At 43.0% G+C, this 19,143-nt stretch overlaps 1 protein-coding gene across 1 annotated transcript; it reads right to left on the reverse strand.

Moving 5' to 3' along the window:
- Positions 1-583: 583 nt before the first annotated feature.
- On the reverse strand, positions 584-1,165 carry LOC138905220 (uncharacterized). The gene has a single exon (XM_070193726.1). It carries the CDS (start codon positions 1,163-1,165, stop codon positions 584-586), a length of 582 nt encoding a protein of 193 aa, XP_070049827.1.
- Positions 1,166-19,143: the final 17,978 nt, after the last annotated feature.

The raw sequence follows: 19,143 nt of genomic DNA on the forward strand, positions 1-19,143 counted from the left end.
ATTTTGAAAAAAAAAAAAACCCATAAATATTTCACCACAAGGACCTCATCCTTATATAACTTCCACTGCGGCTTGTAGTCCGGTTTAAATATTTCACATCATAGCGAGGATCTCGTCCTCAGCTCCGAATCACAAATATTTTGCACATTGTGCCAACTGAAAAGTTCAATTTCCTTTCTTTCTTCTTTTCAATATATTTCGTAAATAGTTTTCACAACGCATAATGAACCCTCATTTCTGTAGGGTATATAATTCATAAAATTAGAATCAATTATTCCGAAATCACATCAAAACTCACTGTAGGGAGTAATAAAAGTCACTTTTAGACTCATACCCAACTATAATGTGCAAAACAAAATTGATACATGCGGGCTAACACCATAAAATCTCCCAGCGGGGATAAACACATAAGTGGTTCACAAAATTATGAAGCTCACCCATAAGTGGAGCATAATAGGAGGACTCGCCTCGATATCCAGAACCGAATCAAATTAAGGAGAATTATCCTTTTCTAACAAATCAGGATCGTACCTGTAACGACACCATTTGGTATAGCGGCCTCAACCAATTCATAGCAATTATATCAACGGGCCAGGTCTCCCCCTCTTGGGCGCCCTCTACTCGCTCGAATGCCCCGCTGTGATACATTTGTCAGGAGTCTGGGACAATCTCTCACCCTGTGGCTGGTATCTCCACACTTGAAGCAACCTCTCTGCTGATGTGGTTGTGGAAACTGTGCGGTACGGGTAATCTGAGACCCATGGATACTTGGGACACCGTGCGAAGCCTGAACTGCAAACTGAACTGGGTGACCCACAAAACCTCTACCATGCTGTACCCTGCCTCCAAAATATGGACCAGTATATCTCTTCGGTCTATGAGGCCTCCTAGACTTCCTGTCCTCTCTCTCTTGACCCCGTCTGCCCTCTCTCTCATGGCCCCGCCTATGCTCTCTCTCCTGGTCCCATATGCCCTCACATCGGCGGGCGATCCCCACCACCTGCTGAAATGGAACATCTGACTCCAACTCCCGAGCCATGCTGAACCAGATATCACATCTTAGCCCCTCAATGAATCTACGGACCCGCTCTCTAACTGTAGCGACCAAAGCAGGTGCATGTCTGGCCAAATCACAGAATCTAACAGCATACTCTAACACTGACATAGTTCCCTGGCGCACCTACTCAAACTTTGCGTGCCATGCGTCACGAAGGGACTGAGGAACAAACTCTCTCAGGAACATCTCCGAAAACTGAGCCCATGAAAGTGAAGCTGCATCGGCCGGGCTACCCAACTCATACGCCTGCCACCACTGACAAATAAAGGATTTAATAAGTGCCAATAATTTTCAATTTAATACATAAGGGCGTCTAAGGATTTTTAATCAATGAAATTTGCACATATATACCAAGTACGTACTCATCACCTCGCGTACATGGTTTTCAATTTACAAATTGCACACAAGACTCAATGCGTAAGGAAAAATTCTCCCACTCGAGGTTAGGCAAGATACTTACCTCTAACCGTGAAATTATTTACTCTGTTGTGCCCTAGCAATGAGAATTGGCATCCGAAATCCTTGTATCTAGTCACAATTAATTTGATACAGTCAACAAAATTTATATAATCAATTCCATAAGAAAATACTAAAAATCGTCTGCGGGGCCCACGTCTCTAAATCCGGCAAAAGTTACGAAATACGAATACCCATTCACTCACGAGTCTAACCATACTAAAATCACTAAATTCTGATACCATTTCGTCCCTCAAATCGTGATTTTTCATTTTGAAAATTTTCTTCAAAAACCACTCTTTTCCTCAACTCAAAACACAAATTAAATGATAAATATGAAGATAAAATCATGGAATATATTAAATACTAGGTGAAGAACACTTACCCAATCGAATTGCTTGAAAAACCCACCAAGAATCACTCAAAACCGAGCTCTACAAGTCAAAATATGGTGAAAATGGCCTAACCCTCGATTTGGAAAACTTATATTCTGCCCAGATGACTATGCATCGCGATCGCGGAGATTGGGTCGCGATCGCGAAGAAGAGAATTGAGGCTGCCAAGAAAGACCCTTCGCGATTGCGAGTGAAGGGACGCGAACGCGATGAACAATGGGCAGGAGCTTACGCGAACGCGAAGAAGAAATAGCCAACAACCCCCAGCTCCTAATTTCTACTACGCAGACGCGAGGGAACATATGCGAACGCGAAGTAGACCTTCGCGATCGCGTGAGGTACTATGCGAACACGATGAAGAAAAATGGGGCAGATCAACAGAACACTACGCGATTGTGACTGGAACTACGCGATCGCGAAAGAGAGCACCAGACACCAGAAACCAGCAATCCAAATATAGAAGAAATTGGCCCGAGGCCCATCCGAAACACACCCGAGGTGTCACGACCCAATTTTCCCTCCGTTTGGGTATCTTGATGGCACCTAGTTTTATGGACTAGGTAAGGCTAACAATAATTAAAACAACAACATTATTTAAATAGAATCTTTTACAATTCCCAAAATCAGTAGTACAAGTCATAAACTCTACAGAGTTTGTTTTTGCTAGAAAGCCTCTAAATACAACTATCCAGAAATAGGAATAAACAGTGTAAAATGAAAACTTGAAGGTGACTCTGAAGCTTGCGAATGCAGCGGCAGGTTTATCTTGAGTCTCTGCAGCAACAGTCCACACAGCTAGCTAATAAACAAATACTTGGATCTGAACAAAAATGTGTAGAAGAGTAGCATGAGCACACCACAATGGTGCCCAGTAAGTATCAAGACTAACCTAGGTGAAGTAGTGACGAGGAACAGTCAAGACACCCACTGGTCTAATAAACTAAACAGGTGCAAGTATATGAGCAGCAGAAGTATGATGTCTATATAAAGACTATGCAATATGGCTCACAGTACAGTAATGTCAATGAGGAAGGAAATAACAAGTGTCAGCGAAATATCATGAAAATGACACAGAAAAATGAATGAAACACAACCTAAATCCGGAATCACAAATACAACAAGGATAAGTAATAATTCAGCAACTACAACCGCTTTTACATCAGGTTTTAGTCAACAACTCCACGAGGTACCGAACCTCGGACAATTCACAACTCACGGGTCTCAATACCTGAACCCTAACACTTGGCATCCTGTGCCCTCATAACACATCATAACCGCACTGACGACTCACGTGCCAATAGAGCCATTCTCATATAGAAGGCAAGTAAACAAGGGTGAGCATCTATGCTCAACAATATCAAGAACACCTCTTATCCGATAAAAGTGCTTAACTACGTATATGCTTGTGCAAGTGTCCTACCATAGTCCATATCAGCAAATAAGCATAAGGAAAAAGAACGGACAACACGTAGAATATTTTCTCACAACTTTCACAAGATAAAGCTCACACAGGTACGTATACCACTTCACAAATATCAACAACAAGAATGCCCCCAGCCCACAAATCATCACAAATCAATCCCTGACACAACCCACCTTGTCTCGCCACGTGTGCAATAGAAACATAAATGCCCGCCTTGTCTCACCCCACGTGCATAATAATGTTCTCAACTTGTCTCGCCACATGCGTAACACACACACACACACACACACACACACACACATATATATATATATATATATATATATATATATATATATATATATATATATATATATATACATATCCCGCCTTGTCACACCGCATGTGCAAATATCAATAGTTGCAATAGCAGGGCAGAAACCTCATGCAACCCCATAATAACAACCGCATGGCAGAAACCTCATGCATCACAATAATAACAACCACACGGCATAAACCTAGTGCATCACAATAACAACAACCGTAGGGCAGAAACCTCGTGCATCACCACAACAAGTACAACAACAACAATGACAATAATACAAAGTACGACAAGTAAATCAACTCAAGAACTTTAATTCACAAACAAGCGGTAGAACCAATTCACAAGGAATAACCACAGTAAAGGATGTCAGGCATAAAGAGAATAGCTCAACAAAGCAAAGCTAATATGTAGCAACGATCCCACAATATACATTTCAACAACATGGAATCTAACACGAGTCAAATAATTTCCAAATAAAACAAGTCGACTAAGATATAGGATATCTAAAACTTCTTTTAAGGTTGAGGAATTTCGAAGGATATTTAACAATTCAATTAAGGATAAGTAGCGAAAAGATAATAATAACCTCAATTAAGACTGAACAAATTATAGGATCAAATAATAATAATTCCAAATAAAGATAAGCAGTATGAAAAGATAGCATGACAATAGATTGGGTAAAATCTTCAGTTAAGTCAAATAAGAGTCAAATAGGCAATAAGAGTGAAATCCTAAAAGCAATTAATTCTAATTAAAGCATGTAGAGGTGAAAATAGTAAATAGGAACTTAATCATATCAAGAACACTTCATACTCGGTGAATATAAGGACCTAAGAACCCTAAAAGACCAACTTTCCACAAATAAGTCCGAGCACGTACTCGTCACCTCGCGTACATGGACTACAATCAACATAGAAGACTCAAATCCTAAGGGGAAATCCCCCACACAAGGTTAGGCAAGATACTTACCTCGAACCAAGCTCAATTAATCGATCACAATGCCTTTCCCACGAACATCTGACTCCGAATGGCCTAAATCTAGCCAAAATAATTTCATATCATAAATACAACTATATTAGGCTAATAAAATTAATGAAATCAAGATTTTAGTAAAAATTCCGAAATCCATCCTAAAAAGTCGACCCGGGCCCACGTCTCGGAATCAGGTAAAAATTACAAAATACGAACACTCATTCACTCATAAGTCCAACCATATAAGAATTACTTGAAATCGTTGTTGAAGAAGTTCTTCCAATGTTTCCCAATTTTAACCCCCAAAATCCGAAATTAAATGGAGAAAACAACTATAGATTAATGGAATACAACAAAAAACAAGTTAGGAATAATTACCCCAAAGTTCCTCTGAAAATCCCTCGAAAATGCTCTCAAAAATCGCCCTAAACCAAGTTTGCAAAGTCCAAAATGACAAAAATCATGAAGCCCTTCGGTTTTGAACACTGCCCAGGCATTTCCGCACCAGCGGGGCATGGGCTCGCACCTGCGCGTGCGCGCCTGCGAAAATCCCTTCCGCTTCTGCAGACCTTGCGCATTTGCGATGTCCATTGTGCTTCTGTGTGGTGGCGCCTGCGAGCCAAGTTCCACAGGTGTGATTGCACTAGAAGGCAGAAACTTCAGATTTCTTCTAAGTCCGAATTTGATCCGTTAACCATCCGAAACTCACCCGAGGCCCCCGGGACCTCGACCAACATACCAACCAAATCCTACAACACCATACGAACTTAGTCGAGCCCTCAAACCACATCTTACAATGCTAAAATCATGAATCACCCTCTAATTCAAACTTAATGAACTTGAAACTCCAAATTTCCACAACCGATGCCGAAACGTATCAAACCACGTCCGATTGACCCCAAATTTTGCACACAAGGCATATTCAACATTTTGGACCTACTCCAACTTCCGGAATTGGATTCCTACTCCGATATAAAAAATTCTACTACCGGTCCAAAACTTCAAAAGGTCAACTTTTGCCAATTCAAGCCTAAATAAGCTACGAACATCCAAAACACAATCCGGACACGCTCCTAAATCCAAAATCACCCAACGGAGCTAACATAACCGACAAAACTCTATTCCAAAGTCGTCTTCATACAGTTCCGACTACGATCAAAATCCTAAGACTTAAGCTTTCATTTTAGGAACTAAGTGTCCCAAATCATTCCGAATCATCTAGTAACTGAATTCAACCACGCACGCAAGTCAATACAGATAATACGAAACTGCTCAGGGCCTTATGCCACCGAACAAGACTTAAATTCTCAAAACGACCGACCGGGTCGTTACATCCTTCCCCTCTTAAACAAATGTTCGTGCTCGAACGTGCTAAGAATCGCCTCGAAGTCTTCGAATCACTGAAAGTACATATCCCACATACACCCGCGGGGGACCCCACGTCACCCCAATCCACATAAGCCTAATGACATCATCCCAACTGTAATTTATCCTTTCTATTAACACCGATAAACCTTAGAGTCAAAATTCTCACCTTCCATTTATCTTCAAAAGACCTGATTCTAAATCCATAACCGGTATCAGTCTCAACCAGCTGTAACAACTCATGCTTACAACCACAAGGTACGACCACACAACAAGACACACCACACATAGGCCCATAATAACATTTCTGATCACAATAGTTGCCCGTAATCAAAACCAGCACCGACAATTAGCCTCATATCCGTTAGAACCCTGTTCAAACCTCCACAATACTGACATCGATGCAAGAAACATGAAGACCTCTTAACTATACACCCGAATCAACAAGTCACAACTAACACCACCGGGCACACACCCCACAAGCTAAAACTTGAGAAGCACAGAATGAAAATGATTGAATAAGTAAAGAGAAACACATAAGGGAAATATCAAACAAGCCCGACAGACACAACTCTCTAACAGTATCATACTACGAATCAATTCAAAAGGAAAAATCAAAGTACATGAACAAATCATAAGGATCTCATCCTGGTATAACCTTCCACCGCGGCACGTAACCTGACTCAAGCATATCAAATCACATGGAATCGCGAGGGTCTCACCCTCAACTCTGAATCACAAGTCGAATACACATCATACCAATGGAAATCTTTCACTAATTCAATTCTTCCAATAAAATCACAACACTTACTAAACTCTCACCCCGGTAGAGTATCAAATCACAAATCGTAACCAATTTACTCAGGAATCACATCAAACCTGCCATAATGGACAACATGAATTCACTTCTAGTCTCGTAACTTTCAATAATGAATAGAAACAAATGATAGACACGGGCTACCACTCATAGAGTCTCCCAACATGGGTAAACACCTAAACATAATACTAAGTCATGAATTCACCCATAGGTAGGACAACAAATAGGGGAACTCGCCCCGATAAGCAGAACCGAATCAAAATACGAATGGTGCCCCTCTGTAACAAATAAAAAGCATATATGTATGACATCATATGGCGCAGCGGCCTCCAGCCTACTATATAAGACACATCAACGGGATGGGCCTTCCCCTCTTGGGCGTCCTCTACTCGCCTGAATACCCCACTGTGACAAAGTCTAGGACAATCTCTCACCCTGTGGCTGGTATCTCCACGCTCGAAGTAACCTCTCTGCTGACGTGGCTGTGGGAACTATGCGATACGGGTACTCTGAGACCCATGGGCACCTGAAACACTGTGCGAAGCCTGAAGAGCAAACTGAACTAGCTGATCCACAAAACCTCTACTATGTCGTACCATGCCTCTAAAATAAGGACCAGTAGATCTCTCCGGTCTATGAGGCCTCCTCACCTCCCTGTCCTCTCTCTCCGGATCTCGCATGTACTCTCTCTCATGGCCTCATCTGTCTTCTCTATCCTGGTCCCACATGCCATCTACTCGGCAAGCGATCCCTACCACCTACTGAAACAAAACATCTAACTCTAACTCCCGAGCCATGTTGAACCGAATATCATGCCTGAGTCCCTCAGTGAATCTACGAACATGCTCTCTAACTGTGGCGACCAAAGCAGGTGCATGCCTGGTCAAATCACTGAATCTCACGGCATACTCTGACACTGACATAGTGCCCTGGCGCAACTGCTTAAACTTTGCGTGCCATGCATCTCGAAGGGATTAAGGTACAAACTCTCTCAGGAATATCTCTAAAAACTGAATCCATGTAAGTGAAGCTAACTCGGCTGAGCTACCCAACTCATATGCCCGCCACCACTGATAAGCCTCTTCCCTGAGCTAGAACGTAGTAAACGCAACCCCGCTCGCCTCCTCAATACCCATAGTACGGAGAATGCTGTGACACTCCTCCAGAAAACCTTGTGCACTCTCTGAAGCCAAACCACTGAATATAGGAGGGTCATATTTCTTGAACCTTACAAGTCTAAGAAGTTGAGTTCTATCTTTCCCTAGTTCATGCAAGGCTAACCTTCGGGTTTTTGCTTTCTGGAAAAACCTCTTACCAGATGGTTGTTCGCTACAGCCTTTAAGTCTCGCCTAGCCTCTCCCGCCGTTCTCCAGGAAACTAGCGGCTCGCAGCTGTTCAGCCGCTTCTCTAGGAGATAGGAGATGTGCCGCTGACTGGGTTCAGGACACAACCATCGTCCGAACCGTCTGCTACCAAGTCCATGGGTTGGAACCCATAACAAACTGAAAAAGCACTTCTGCCGGTCGACGAATGCGTGCGGAGGCTCCTCAACTGCTGCTCTGGTAGGTGCTCTGGCGGCTCCTCAAATGCTGATCTGGTAGGTGCTCTAGCTGTGGCACTTACTCCTCGTTGGCCTCTACCTCTGCCTCTAGCGATACCTGCTCCGAGAGCAGCGTCGTCGATAACTGTAGCTCGTGTCCTCACCATCTGTGAGAAAATGGAATGATAAAAGTTCAAACTCCGAGATCAATAAGCTCGCACGATAGGAATAAAAGAAGTGAGATTGTCCTAATAGTTTCGTAGCCTCTCGAAGATAAGTACAAACATCTCCGTACCGATCTGCAAGACTCTACTAAACTCGCTCATGACTCGTAGAACCAATGAGTCTAGAGCTCTGATACTAACTTGTCACGACCCAATTTTCTCTCCATTTGGGAATCGTGATGACACCTAGTCTTAGGTCCTATGTAAGCCTAACAATAATTGAAACAACAACATTATTTAAATAGAATCTCTTACAATTCCCAAAACCGGTAGTACAAGTCATAAGCTCTACAAAGTTTTTGTTTTTTTTTGCTAGAAAGACTCTAAATACAACTGTCCAGAAATAGGAATAAACAGTGCAAAGCGAAAAGTTGAAGGTGACTCCGAAGCTTGCGAATGCAGCGACAGGTTTACCTTGAGTCTCCGCAGCAACAGTCCACACAGCTAGCTAACGAACAAAAACCTGGATCTGCACAAAAATGTGCAGAAGAGTAGCATGAGCATACCACAGCGGTGCCCAATAAGTATCAAGACTAACTTTGGTGGAGTAGTGACGAGGAACAGTCAAGACACCCACTTGTCTAATAAACTAAACAAGTACAAGTATATGAGCAGCAAGAGTATGATGTCTACATAAAGACTATGCAATATGGCTCACCTCACAGTAATGGCAATACAGAAGGAAATAACAAGTGTCAGCGAAATATCATGAAAATGACACAGAAAAATGAATGGAACACAACCTAAATCCGGAATCACAAATACAACAATGACAAGTAATAATTCAGCAACTACAACTGCTTTTACATCAAGTTTTAGTCAACAACTCCACGAGGTACCGAACCTCGGACAATTCACAACTCATGGGTCTCAATACCTGAACCCTAACACTTGGAATCCTGTGCTCTCATAACACATCATAACCGCACTGACGACTCACGTGTCAATAGAGCCATTCTCACATAGAAGGCAAGTAAACAAGGTTGAGCATCTATGCTCAACAATATCAAGAACACGTCTTATCCGATAAGAGTGCTTAACTACGTGTATGCTTGTGCAAGTGTCCTACCATAGTCCATATCAACAAATAAGCATAAGGAAAAAGAACGGACAACACGTAGAATATTTTCTCACAGCTTTCACAAGATAAAGCTCACACAGGTACATATACCACTTCACAAATATCAACAACAAGAATGCCCCAGGCCACAAATCATCACAAATCAATTCCTGACACATCCCACCTTTTCTCGCCACGTGTGCAATAGTAACATAAATGCCCGCCTTGTCTCGCCACACGTGCATAATAATGTTCCCACCTTGTCTCGCCACAGGCGCAACCCCCACACACACACACATATATATATATATATATATATATATATATATATATATATATATATATATATACATATCCCACCTTGTCATGCCGCATGTGCAAATATCAATAGTAATAATAGCATGGCAGAAACCTCGTGCAACCCCATAATAACAACCGCATGGCAGAAACCTCGTGCATCACAATAATAACAACCACATGGCATAAACCTAGTGCATCACAATAACAACAACCATAGGGCAGAAACCTCATGCATCACCACAACAATTACAACAACAACAATGACAATAATACAAAGTATGACAAGTAAATCAACTCAAGAACTTTAATTTACAAACAAGCGGTAGAACCAATTCATAAGGAATAATCACAGTAAAGGATGTCAGGCGTAAAGAGAATAGCTCAACAAAGGAAAGCTAATATGTAGCAACGATCCCACAATATACATTTCAACAACAGGGAATCTAACACGAGTCAAATAATTTCCAAATAAAATAAGTCGACTAAGATATAGGATATCTAAAACTTCTTTTAAGGTTGAGGAATTTCGAAGGATATTCAATAATTCAATTAAGGATAAGCAGCGGTAAGATAATCATAACCTCAATTAAGACTGAACAAATTATAGGATCAGATAATAATAATTCCAAATAAAGATAAGCAGTATGAAAAGATAGCATGACAATAGATGGGGTAAAATCTTCAGTTAAGTCAAATAAGAGTCAAATAGGCAATAAGAGTGAAATCCTAAAAGCAATTAATTCTAATTAAAGCATATAGAGGTGGAAATAGTAAATAGGAACTTAATCATATCAAGAACACTTCATACTCAGTGAATATAAGGACCTAAGAACCCTAAAAGGCCAACTTTCCACAAATAAGTCCGAGCACGTACTTGTCACCTCGCGTACATGGACTACAATCAACATAGAAGACTCAAATCCTAAGGGGAAATCCCCCACACAAGGTTAGGCAAGATACTTACCTCGAACCAAGCTCAATCAATCAGTCACAATGCCTTTCCCACGAACATCTGACTCCGAATGGCCTAAATCTAGCCAAAATAATTACATATCATAAATACAACTATATTAGGCTAATAAAATTAATGAAATCAAGATTTTAGTAGAAATTCCGAAATCCATCCTAAAAAGTCGACCCGGGCCCATGTCTCTGAATCGGGTAAAAATCACAAAATACGAACACCCATTCACTCACGAGTCCAACCATATAAGAATTACTCAAATCCGACCACAAATCCCCTTTCAAAACTTGAAATCTTTATTGAAGAAGTTCTTCCAATTTTCCCCAATTGTAACCCCCAAAATCCGAAATTAAATGGAGAAAACAACTATAGTTTAATGGAATACAACCAAAAACAAGTTAGGAATCATTACCCCAAAGCTTCCTCTGAAAATCCCTCAAAACTGCTCTCACAAATTGCCCTAAACCGAGTTTGCAAAGTCCAAAATGACAAAAATCACGAAGCCCTTCGGTTTTGAACACTGCCCAGGCATTTCCGCACCTACGAAGCTTGGGCTCGCACCTGCGCATATGCTACTGCGGAAATCCCTTCCACTTCTACGGACCTTGCGCACCTGCGATGTCCATTGTGCTTCTGTGTGGTCGCACCCGCGAGCCAAGTTCCGCAGGTGCGATTGCACCAGAAGGCAGAAACTTCAGATTTCTTCTAAGTACGAATTTGATCCGTTAACCATCCGAAACTCACCCGAGGCCCCCGGGACCTCGACCAACATACCAACCAAATCCTAAAATACCATACGAACTTAGTCGAGCCCTCAAACCACATCAAACAATGCTAAAATCACGAATCACCCTCCAATTCAAACTTAATGAACTTGAAACTTCAAAGTTTCACAACCGATGCCAAAACCTATCAAACCACGTCCGATTGACCCCAAATTTTGCACACAAGTCATATTCAATATTTTGGTCCTACTCCAACTTTTGGAATTGGATTCTGACTCCGATATCAAAAATTCCACCACTGGTCCAAAACTCAAAAAAAATCAACTTTTGCCAATTCAAGCCTAAATAAGCTACGGACCTCCAAAACACAATCCGGACATGCTCCTAAATCCAAAATCACCCAATGGAGCTAAGGAAACCGACGGAACTCCATTCCAGAGTTGTCTTCACACAGTTCTGACTACGGTCAAAATCCTAAGACTTAAGCTTTCGTTTTAGGGACTAAGTGTCCCAAATCACTCCAAATCATCTGATAACTGAATTCAACCACGCACGCAAGTCAATACACATAATACGAAGCTGCTCAGGGCCTTATGCCGCCGAACGTGACTTAAATTCTCAAAACGACCGGCCGGGTCATTACACGAGGCCCCCGGGACCACGTCTAAACACACAAACAAGTTCCATATGAATCGCACCATGAATCGAACTTAAGAACTTTCAAATCTTCCAATATCGAAAACCCGTGCCGGAACCTATCAAACCAACCCGGAATGACGTCAAATTTTGTAGAAAAGTCCCAAATAACATGACGGAGCTGTCCCAACTCTCGGAATCGCATTCCGACCCTGATATCAAAAAGTCCACTTCCGGTCCAAATCTCCAAAAAATTAACTTTCGCCATTTCAAGCCTAAATCAGCTACAGACTTCAGATTCACAGTCCGGACATGCTCCTAAGTCAAAAATTATCCAACGGAACTAACGAAACCGACATAACTCCATTCCGGAGTCGTCTTCACACTGTTCCGACTATGGTCAAAATACTAAGACTTAAGCTTCCGTTTTAGGGACCAAGTGTCCAAATCACTCCGAATCATCCGGTAACTGAATTCAACCACTCACGCAAGTCAATACATATAATAAAAAGCTGCTTAGGGCATTATGCCGCCGAACGGGACTTAAATTCCGAAAATGACAAGTCGGGTCATTACAATATATACATCTTATATCGAATATAGCTTATATATATATACTATACTATATGTATATCTTATATAGCTTAACGACCTGACCGATAGTTTTACTTGCTAGAACCCCATTCCCCTAAATAAAACTTTCCATACTTGCTTTTACTGATTTATGACTTGCGGGGATGGTTGATTCGGGATTTAGAAGAGTTTGGGTTGAAATCGGAACACTTGGTTCCTTAAGGTTGGCTTAAAAGGCCAAGTTTGACTTCGGTCAACATTTTGAGTTAATGACCCCGGAATCAGGATTTGACGATTTCAATAGGTTCGTATGATAATTTCAGACTTGGGCGCATGTTCGGATCCGGTTTTGGATGACCCCGGAGTGTTTTGGCGCCCAATAGTTAAAGTTGGTTCTTGAGGAACTTTGAAGTTATTTAAATTTGGTTTGGGGCGGGTTTTGGTGTTATCGAGTTCCAAACGGAAATCTGAGACCAGGAATAGTTCCGTAATGTCATTTAAGACTTGCACGCAAAGTTTGGCGTCATTCCGAATAGTGTAAGTCTTTTTCGGCGCATTGAAATAAATTGAAGAACTTGAAGTTCTTAAGTTTGATTCAATTGGTTTTAGGGTGTGATTCTTAGTTTTAATGTTGTTTCAGGCATTCCGAGAGTTCGAGCGAGTCCATTTTCTGATTTCAAATTTGTTGGTATGTCGGATGGGGCCCCGGGGGTCCCGAGTGTCAATTGGACGAGGCTCGGACCAAGTTGGATTTTGGAAGCCAAAACTGAAGCTCCAGCTGCTGTCATAATCGCACCTGCGCTTGGTCAGTCGCAGGTGCGAGCCCCATGATCGTAGATGCATCCCAGCATAGGCTGCCCAGCCATCACAGAAGCGGAAGAAGGACCGCACATGCGAAAGCGCAGGTGCGAAGGCAGGCATCGCAGGAGCGGGCAGTGTCGCAGATGCACGTAGTTTGTCGCTGATGCGTGGCTGCAGGTGCGATCACCTGGGCACAGAAGCGAGATGAGGCTGCCTGGATTAGGTCCGCACCTGCGCAAGTTTATTCACAGAATCGAAATCGCAAGTGCATCAATTGAACCGCAAGTGCGGAAATCGCTGAAGGGGAGTGATGTTTTAAATCGGGGTTTGAGCACTTTTGCTCACTTCTTACTCTTCTTGGGGGCAATTTTGGAGCTGGTTAGAGAGGGGATTTCCATCAACTAGTTGAGGAAAGTAACTTCTACTTAATGTGAGTTAAATACAAAGTTTATGGGTAGATTATAACATATAAATTAGTGAAAATCATGGGTTTAGGTGAAAACCTAGGTTTTTGATAAAAATGAGATTTAACCACAAAAGTTGTTATGGAATTCAGTAAAAATCATATATTTATGTTCCTAAGGTTATGGGTAACAACTTTCTTTATACATTTCTAGAATCCGGGCACGTGGGCCCGAGGGGTGAATATAGGAATCTTGCAATTTAGGTTGGGTAATCACTTAAATGGTGGAATTATGGACTTTTGAGCATAGATTGATTAGTTTATGTAATGTTTGACTAGCTTCGAGTCGTTTGGCGTCAAATTTGGAGGTTTGAGCGCATTCTTGAATTGGGAAGTAGACTTTGAGGCGAGGTAAGTCTCCTTTCTAACCTTGTAAGAGAGAATTAACCCCATAGGTGAATTAAATAAATGCTTGTACCTAATTGTGGGGGCTACGTACGTACGAGGTGACGAGAGTCCGTACGTAGTTACTATTATGCTATTGTCCGGGTAGTTTAGGACCCGTATCATTCTATACTTGGAATGCTTGTACCCTTGCTAATATAATCACTTAATCATGATAGAAATTGATAAAAGAATTTTATAAGGTTGAATTCACTTACTTGAAGGTTTGTATGAGATACTTGACTATAAATGATAAACTTGTGTTTTCTTGAAAATAAATTTTTATTTGTGGATCGGGCCGAGCGCCTCGGTAGTAAATAGATGCATCTATGGTTCGCGCCATTCGACCCTCCGGCAGTGCACAATTTAAATATTTTGTTGGTTCGGGCCGTACGACCTCGACATAATTGCGCATGCTAGTTATTTGGAAATTCTCCATGAATTATTCTGCTTAAATGCCTTGAAATGTAAGTTGCTAAATGGTATTACTGAAATTTAAGTTATAATTATGAAAGAGTGACTTATCTCCTCCTGTTGTTGAACTGACAGTATCATTCACAATATCCATGCTTAGAATAATACTTTAATTACATTATTATTGGCATAGTAAGTGTCAAGTCGACCCCTCGCCACTACTTCTTCGAGGTTAGGCGGGATACTTACTAGGTACATATTGTTATGTACTCATACTACTCTTCTGTACTTGATTGTATAGGATCTGAGGCTGGTGCACCTAGTTACTCGCCCGACATGCATACTTGATCTTGGACCGAGACTTCACGGTGAGTTGCCACCTTCTGAGCCGTTCAGCAGCATGCCAGAGTTTCTCTTTTGTTTTTATTTGTCTATTTTGTTTCACACAGGAGGATAGACATCTTTTGTATATTCTACTAGTTGCCCACACATTTGTGACACCAGATCTTGGCACGTTTAAGTAGACATTGATTTTCAGTTTGGGTTGTAATTCAATAGTTATAACTGTTTTTAGATGTTTCCGTTTGTTTGCCTTAAAAATTCTTTATTTACCAAAGGTTTTAAAAAAAATAAAATAAGTAAAGCTAAATGGGAAATCACTAAGTTGTTCACTGTTGGCTTGTCCAACAACGGTGTTGGATGCCATTACGGCCTGACATGGAGTTGGGTGGTGACAATATGGTATCAGAGCACTAGGTTCACGTAGGTCTCACAAGTTATGGGCAAGCCTTGTAGAGTCTTGCGGATCGGTGCCGAGACGTCCGTACTTATCTTCGATAGGCTTTGGGGTGTTAGGAAACTACTCACTATTCATCTCATATCGTGCAATTGATGGTATACTAAATTTCCTTCTTCTATTCTCTCACAAATGGTGAGGACGCGCACGGCGAACGTTCCAAACCCAGGAGGAGCTGCTCCCCTTATTACCAGAGGCCGAGGCAGAGGCCGGGGGAGGGCACCATCCCGAGGTAGGGGACGAGGGCGTCCCAAAGATGCTACAGTAGCACCACTAACGGATCCAGTGGAGGATCCCATTATTGAGGAGCAGGGCGAGGTGCCTGCCGCAGAGCCAACCACGGTAGATTTCATGTCAGCACTGGGCTTTCAGGAGGTCATGGGTCGTATGCTGCGGTTCATGGATTCTATGACCCAGGCTGGTTTATTTCTAGCGGACCCAGCCATATTTCAGGCAGGAGGGAGAGCACATACCCCTACTACTCAGGCTCCTGGGCACGCTACTGTGGTATGTCAGACTCTGGGTGCACTACCCTGGGCGGAGCCTAGCCACTTGCGACGATTGCACCTGAGCCTAGACCGACTGCGGATGGTGATCCGTAGATATTATTGGATAGATGGACTATATTACACCCTCCTGTCTTTGGGGGAGAGCGTCATGAGGATGCCCTGGATTTCATTGATAGGTGCAGGGATAAACTGTACAACATGAGGATACTGGAGTCTCATGGGGTTGACTTCACTACTTTCCAGCTGGAGGGCAGGGCCCGTAGATGGTGGCAGTCTTATCTTCTTGGTAGACCAGCAGGTTCTCCTCCCATGACTTGGAGTCAATTCACACATATTTTCCTGGATAGGTATATTCCACCCTCCGAGAGGGAAGAGTTGCGGTATCATTTTGAGCAGCTTGAGCAGGGTCAGATGTCAGTGACCGACTATGTGGCGAGGTTTTCTGAGTTGTCTCTCCATACACTTATGATACTTCCTACGAACGTAGAGACAGTGCAGAGGTTTGTTGTGGGACTGCACTTCGGTATTAGGGCCAATATGGCCCGAGAGGTTGAGATAGGGACTTCTTATCAGCTGGTAGTGGAGATTGCCCGGAGGATTGAGGGCTACCGTCAGAGAGGGAGAGAGCAAATGCAATAGGACAATAGGACCCGTTTCTATGGAGAGTTTAGAGGTGCCCCAACTGGGGGCAGAGGCCAGTTTGGGAGGGGTAAGCCTAGCAGGACCCCATATTCATCACCACCACCTCCTCGAGGTGCTCCAGCGCGCCCCTCGCCACACTAGAGAGTTCTTACCACACACCAGCCCCCAGGGTTCTTCCAGTGGGTACTCAGGTCACCAGGGTTCTTCCAGCTCCTATCTTAATGCCATGCCGGAGAGTTCATACCGCCTACCGGCTATTCAGGCTTCTTTCAGAGGGTATACAGGCCATCAGGATCAGACATCAGGGAAGCAGATCGCCACACTGAGGGTCTGTTTCGAGTGCGGAGATCTCGGTCACATGAGGAGATTATGTCCCAGGCTTCAGGGCAAGGCAGTGCAATAGGGTCAGCAGCCTATGATTACAGCACCGGCTGTCCGACCGCCCAGAGGCGGAGGGCAGGCTGGCAGGGGCCATCCTAGAGGTGGAGGCCAGGCAGGGGGAGGCCAGTCAGCTACTGTTTAGTCAGGCGGAGGCCAGCCCGCCGGCGATCCAGCCAGTTTTTATGCTTTTTCGGCCAGACCAGATGTATTGGCCTCAGATGCCATGATCACAAGTATTATTTCTATATGCGGTAGAGATGCTTCGGTATTATTTGATCCAGGGTCTACCTATTCATATGTGTTAACTCTGTTTGCTCATTTTCTAGATATTCCTTGTGAGTCCTTGGGTACTCCTGTTTATGTGTCCACTCCTGTGGGTGATTCTGTGGTTATGGATCGGATCTACCGGTACTATGAGGTCGCATTCTGTGGTTACGAGACTACATCAGACCTTCTGTTGCTTGATATGATCGACTTTGAGGTCATCCTGGGCATGGACTGGTTATCCCTATATCACACCATCCTTGATTGTCATGCCAAGACTATTACCTTAGCGATGCCAGAGTTACCGAGATTGGAGTGGAAGGGTTCCTCGGTTGGTGCAGCTAGTCGAGTCATCTATTTTCTTAAGGCTCGACATATGGTCGAGAAGGGTTGTTTGGCTTATCTAGCTTATGTTCGGGACACCAGCACAGAGTCTCCAACGATTGATTCAGTGCCAATAGTTCGGGAGTTCGCCGATGTGTTTCCTTCTGACCTTCCAAGCATGCCTCCGGATCGTGATATTGATTTCTGTATTGATTTGGCTCTAGGCACCCAACCTATATCTATCCCACCGTACCATATGGATCCGAAAGAATTGAAGGAGTTGAAGGAGCAACTTGAAGAGTTGTTAGCAAAGGGGTTTATGAGACCATGTGTATCACCTTGGGGTGCACCGGTGTTATTTGTGAAGAAGAAATATGGGACTATGCTGATATGCATTGATTACCGCCAGTTGAACAAGGTTACCATCAAGAACAAGTACCCATTGCCGCATATCGATGATTTGTTTGACCAGTTGCAGGGTTCTAGGGTGTTCTCTAAAATTGACTTGAGGTCAGGGTACCATCAGTTGAAGATCCGGGACTCAGATGTTCCGAAGACGGCCTTCCGTACTAGATATGGCCATTATGAGTTTCTAGTGATGTCCTTCGGTTTGACTAATGCCCCAACATCATTTATGGATCTGATGAACCGGGTGTTCAGGCCTTATATTGATTCCTTTGTTATTGTCTACATTGATGACATCTTGTTTTACTCACGTAGCCTGGGGGAGCACGAGCATCATTTGAAAGTGGTACTTCAGACCTTGCGAGAACAGAAGTTATATGCTAAGTTCTCCAAGTGTGAGTTCTGGCTAGAGTCTATGGCATTCTTGGGGCATGTTGTATTAGGAGAAGGTATTAAGGTGGATCCCAAGAAGATTGAGGCAGTTCAGAGTTGGCCTCGTCCCGCTTCGGTGACCGAGATCAGGAGTTTCCTGGGGTTAGCAGGTTATTATCGCCGGTTTGTACAGGGTTTCTCATCCATTGCAGCACCTCTGACTAGATTGACCCAAAAGGGTGCTCCGTTTCATTAGTCCGATGATTGTGAGGCGAGCTTCCAGAAGCACAAGACAACTTTGACTACATCACCGGTTCTAGTGTTGCCTTCCGGCTCAGGGATATATACGGTATATTACGACGCTTCACGCATTGTCTTGGGTTGTGTATTGATGTAGCAGGGGTGAGTTATTGCATATGCTTCGCTTCAGCTGAAGATTCATGAGAAGAATTACCCTGTGCATGATCTAGAGTTAGTCGCGATTGTTCATGCTCATAAGATATGGAGGCATTATCTGTATGGGGTGTCATGTGAGGTTTATGCTGATCATCGCATCTTACAACATTCGTTTAAGCAA

The sequence above is a fragment of the Nicotiana tomentosiformis genome, chromosome 2 (assembly GCF_000390325.3).
Source record: "Nicotiana tomentosiformis chromosome 2, ASM39032v3, whole genome shotgun sequence".
Taxonomy (NCBI): Eukaryota; Viridiplantae; Streptophyta; class Magnoliopsida; order Solanales; family Solanaceae; genus Nicotiana; species Nicotiana tomentosiformis.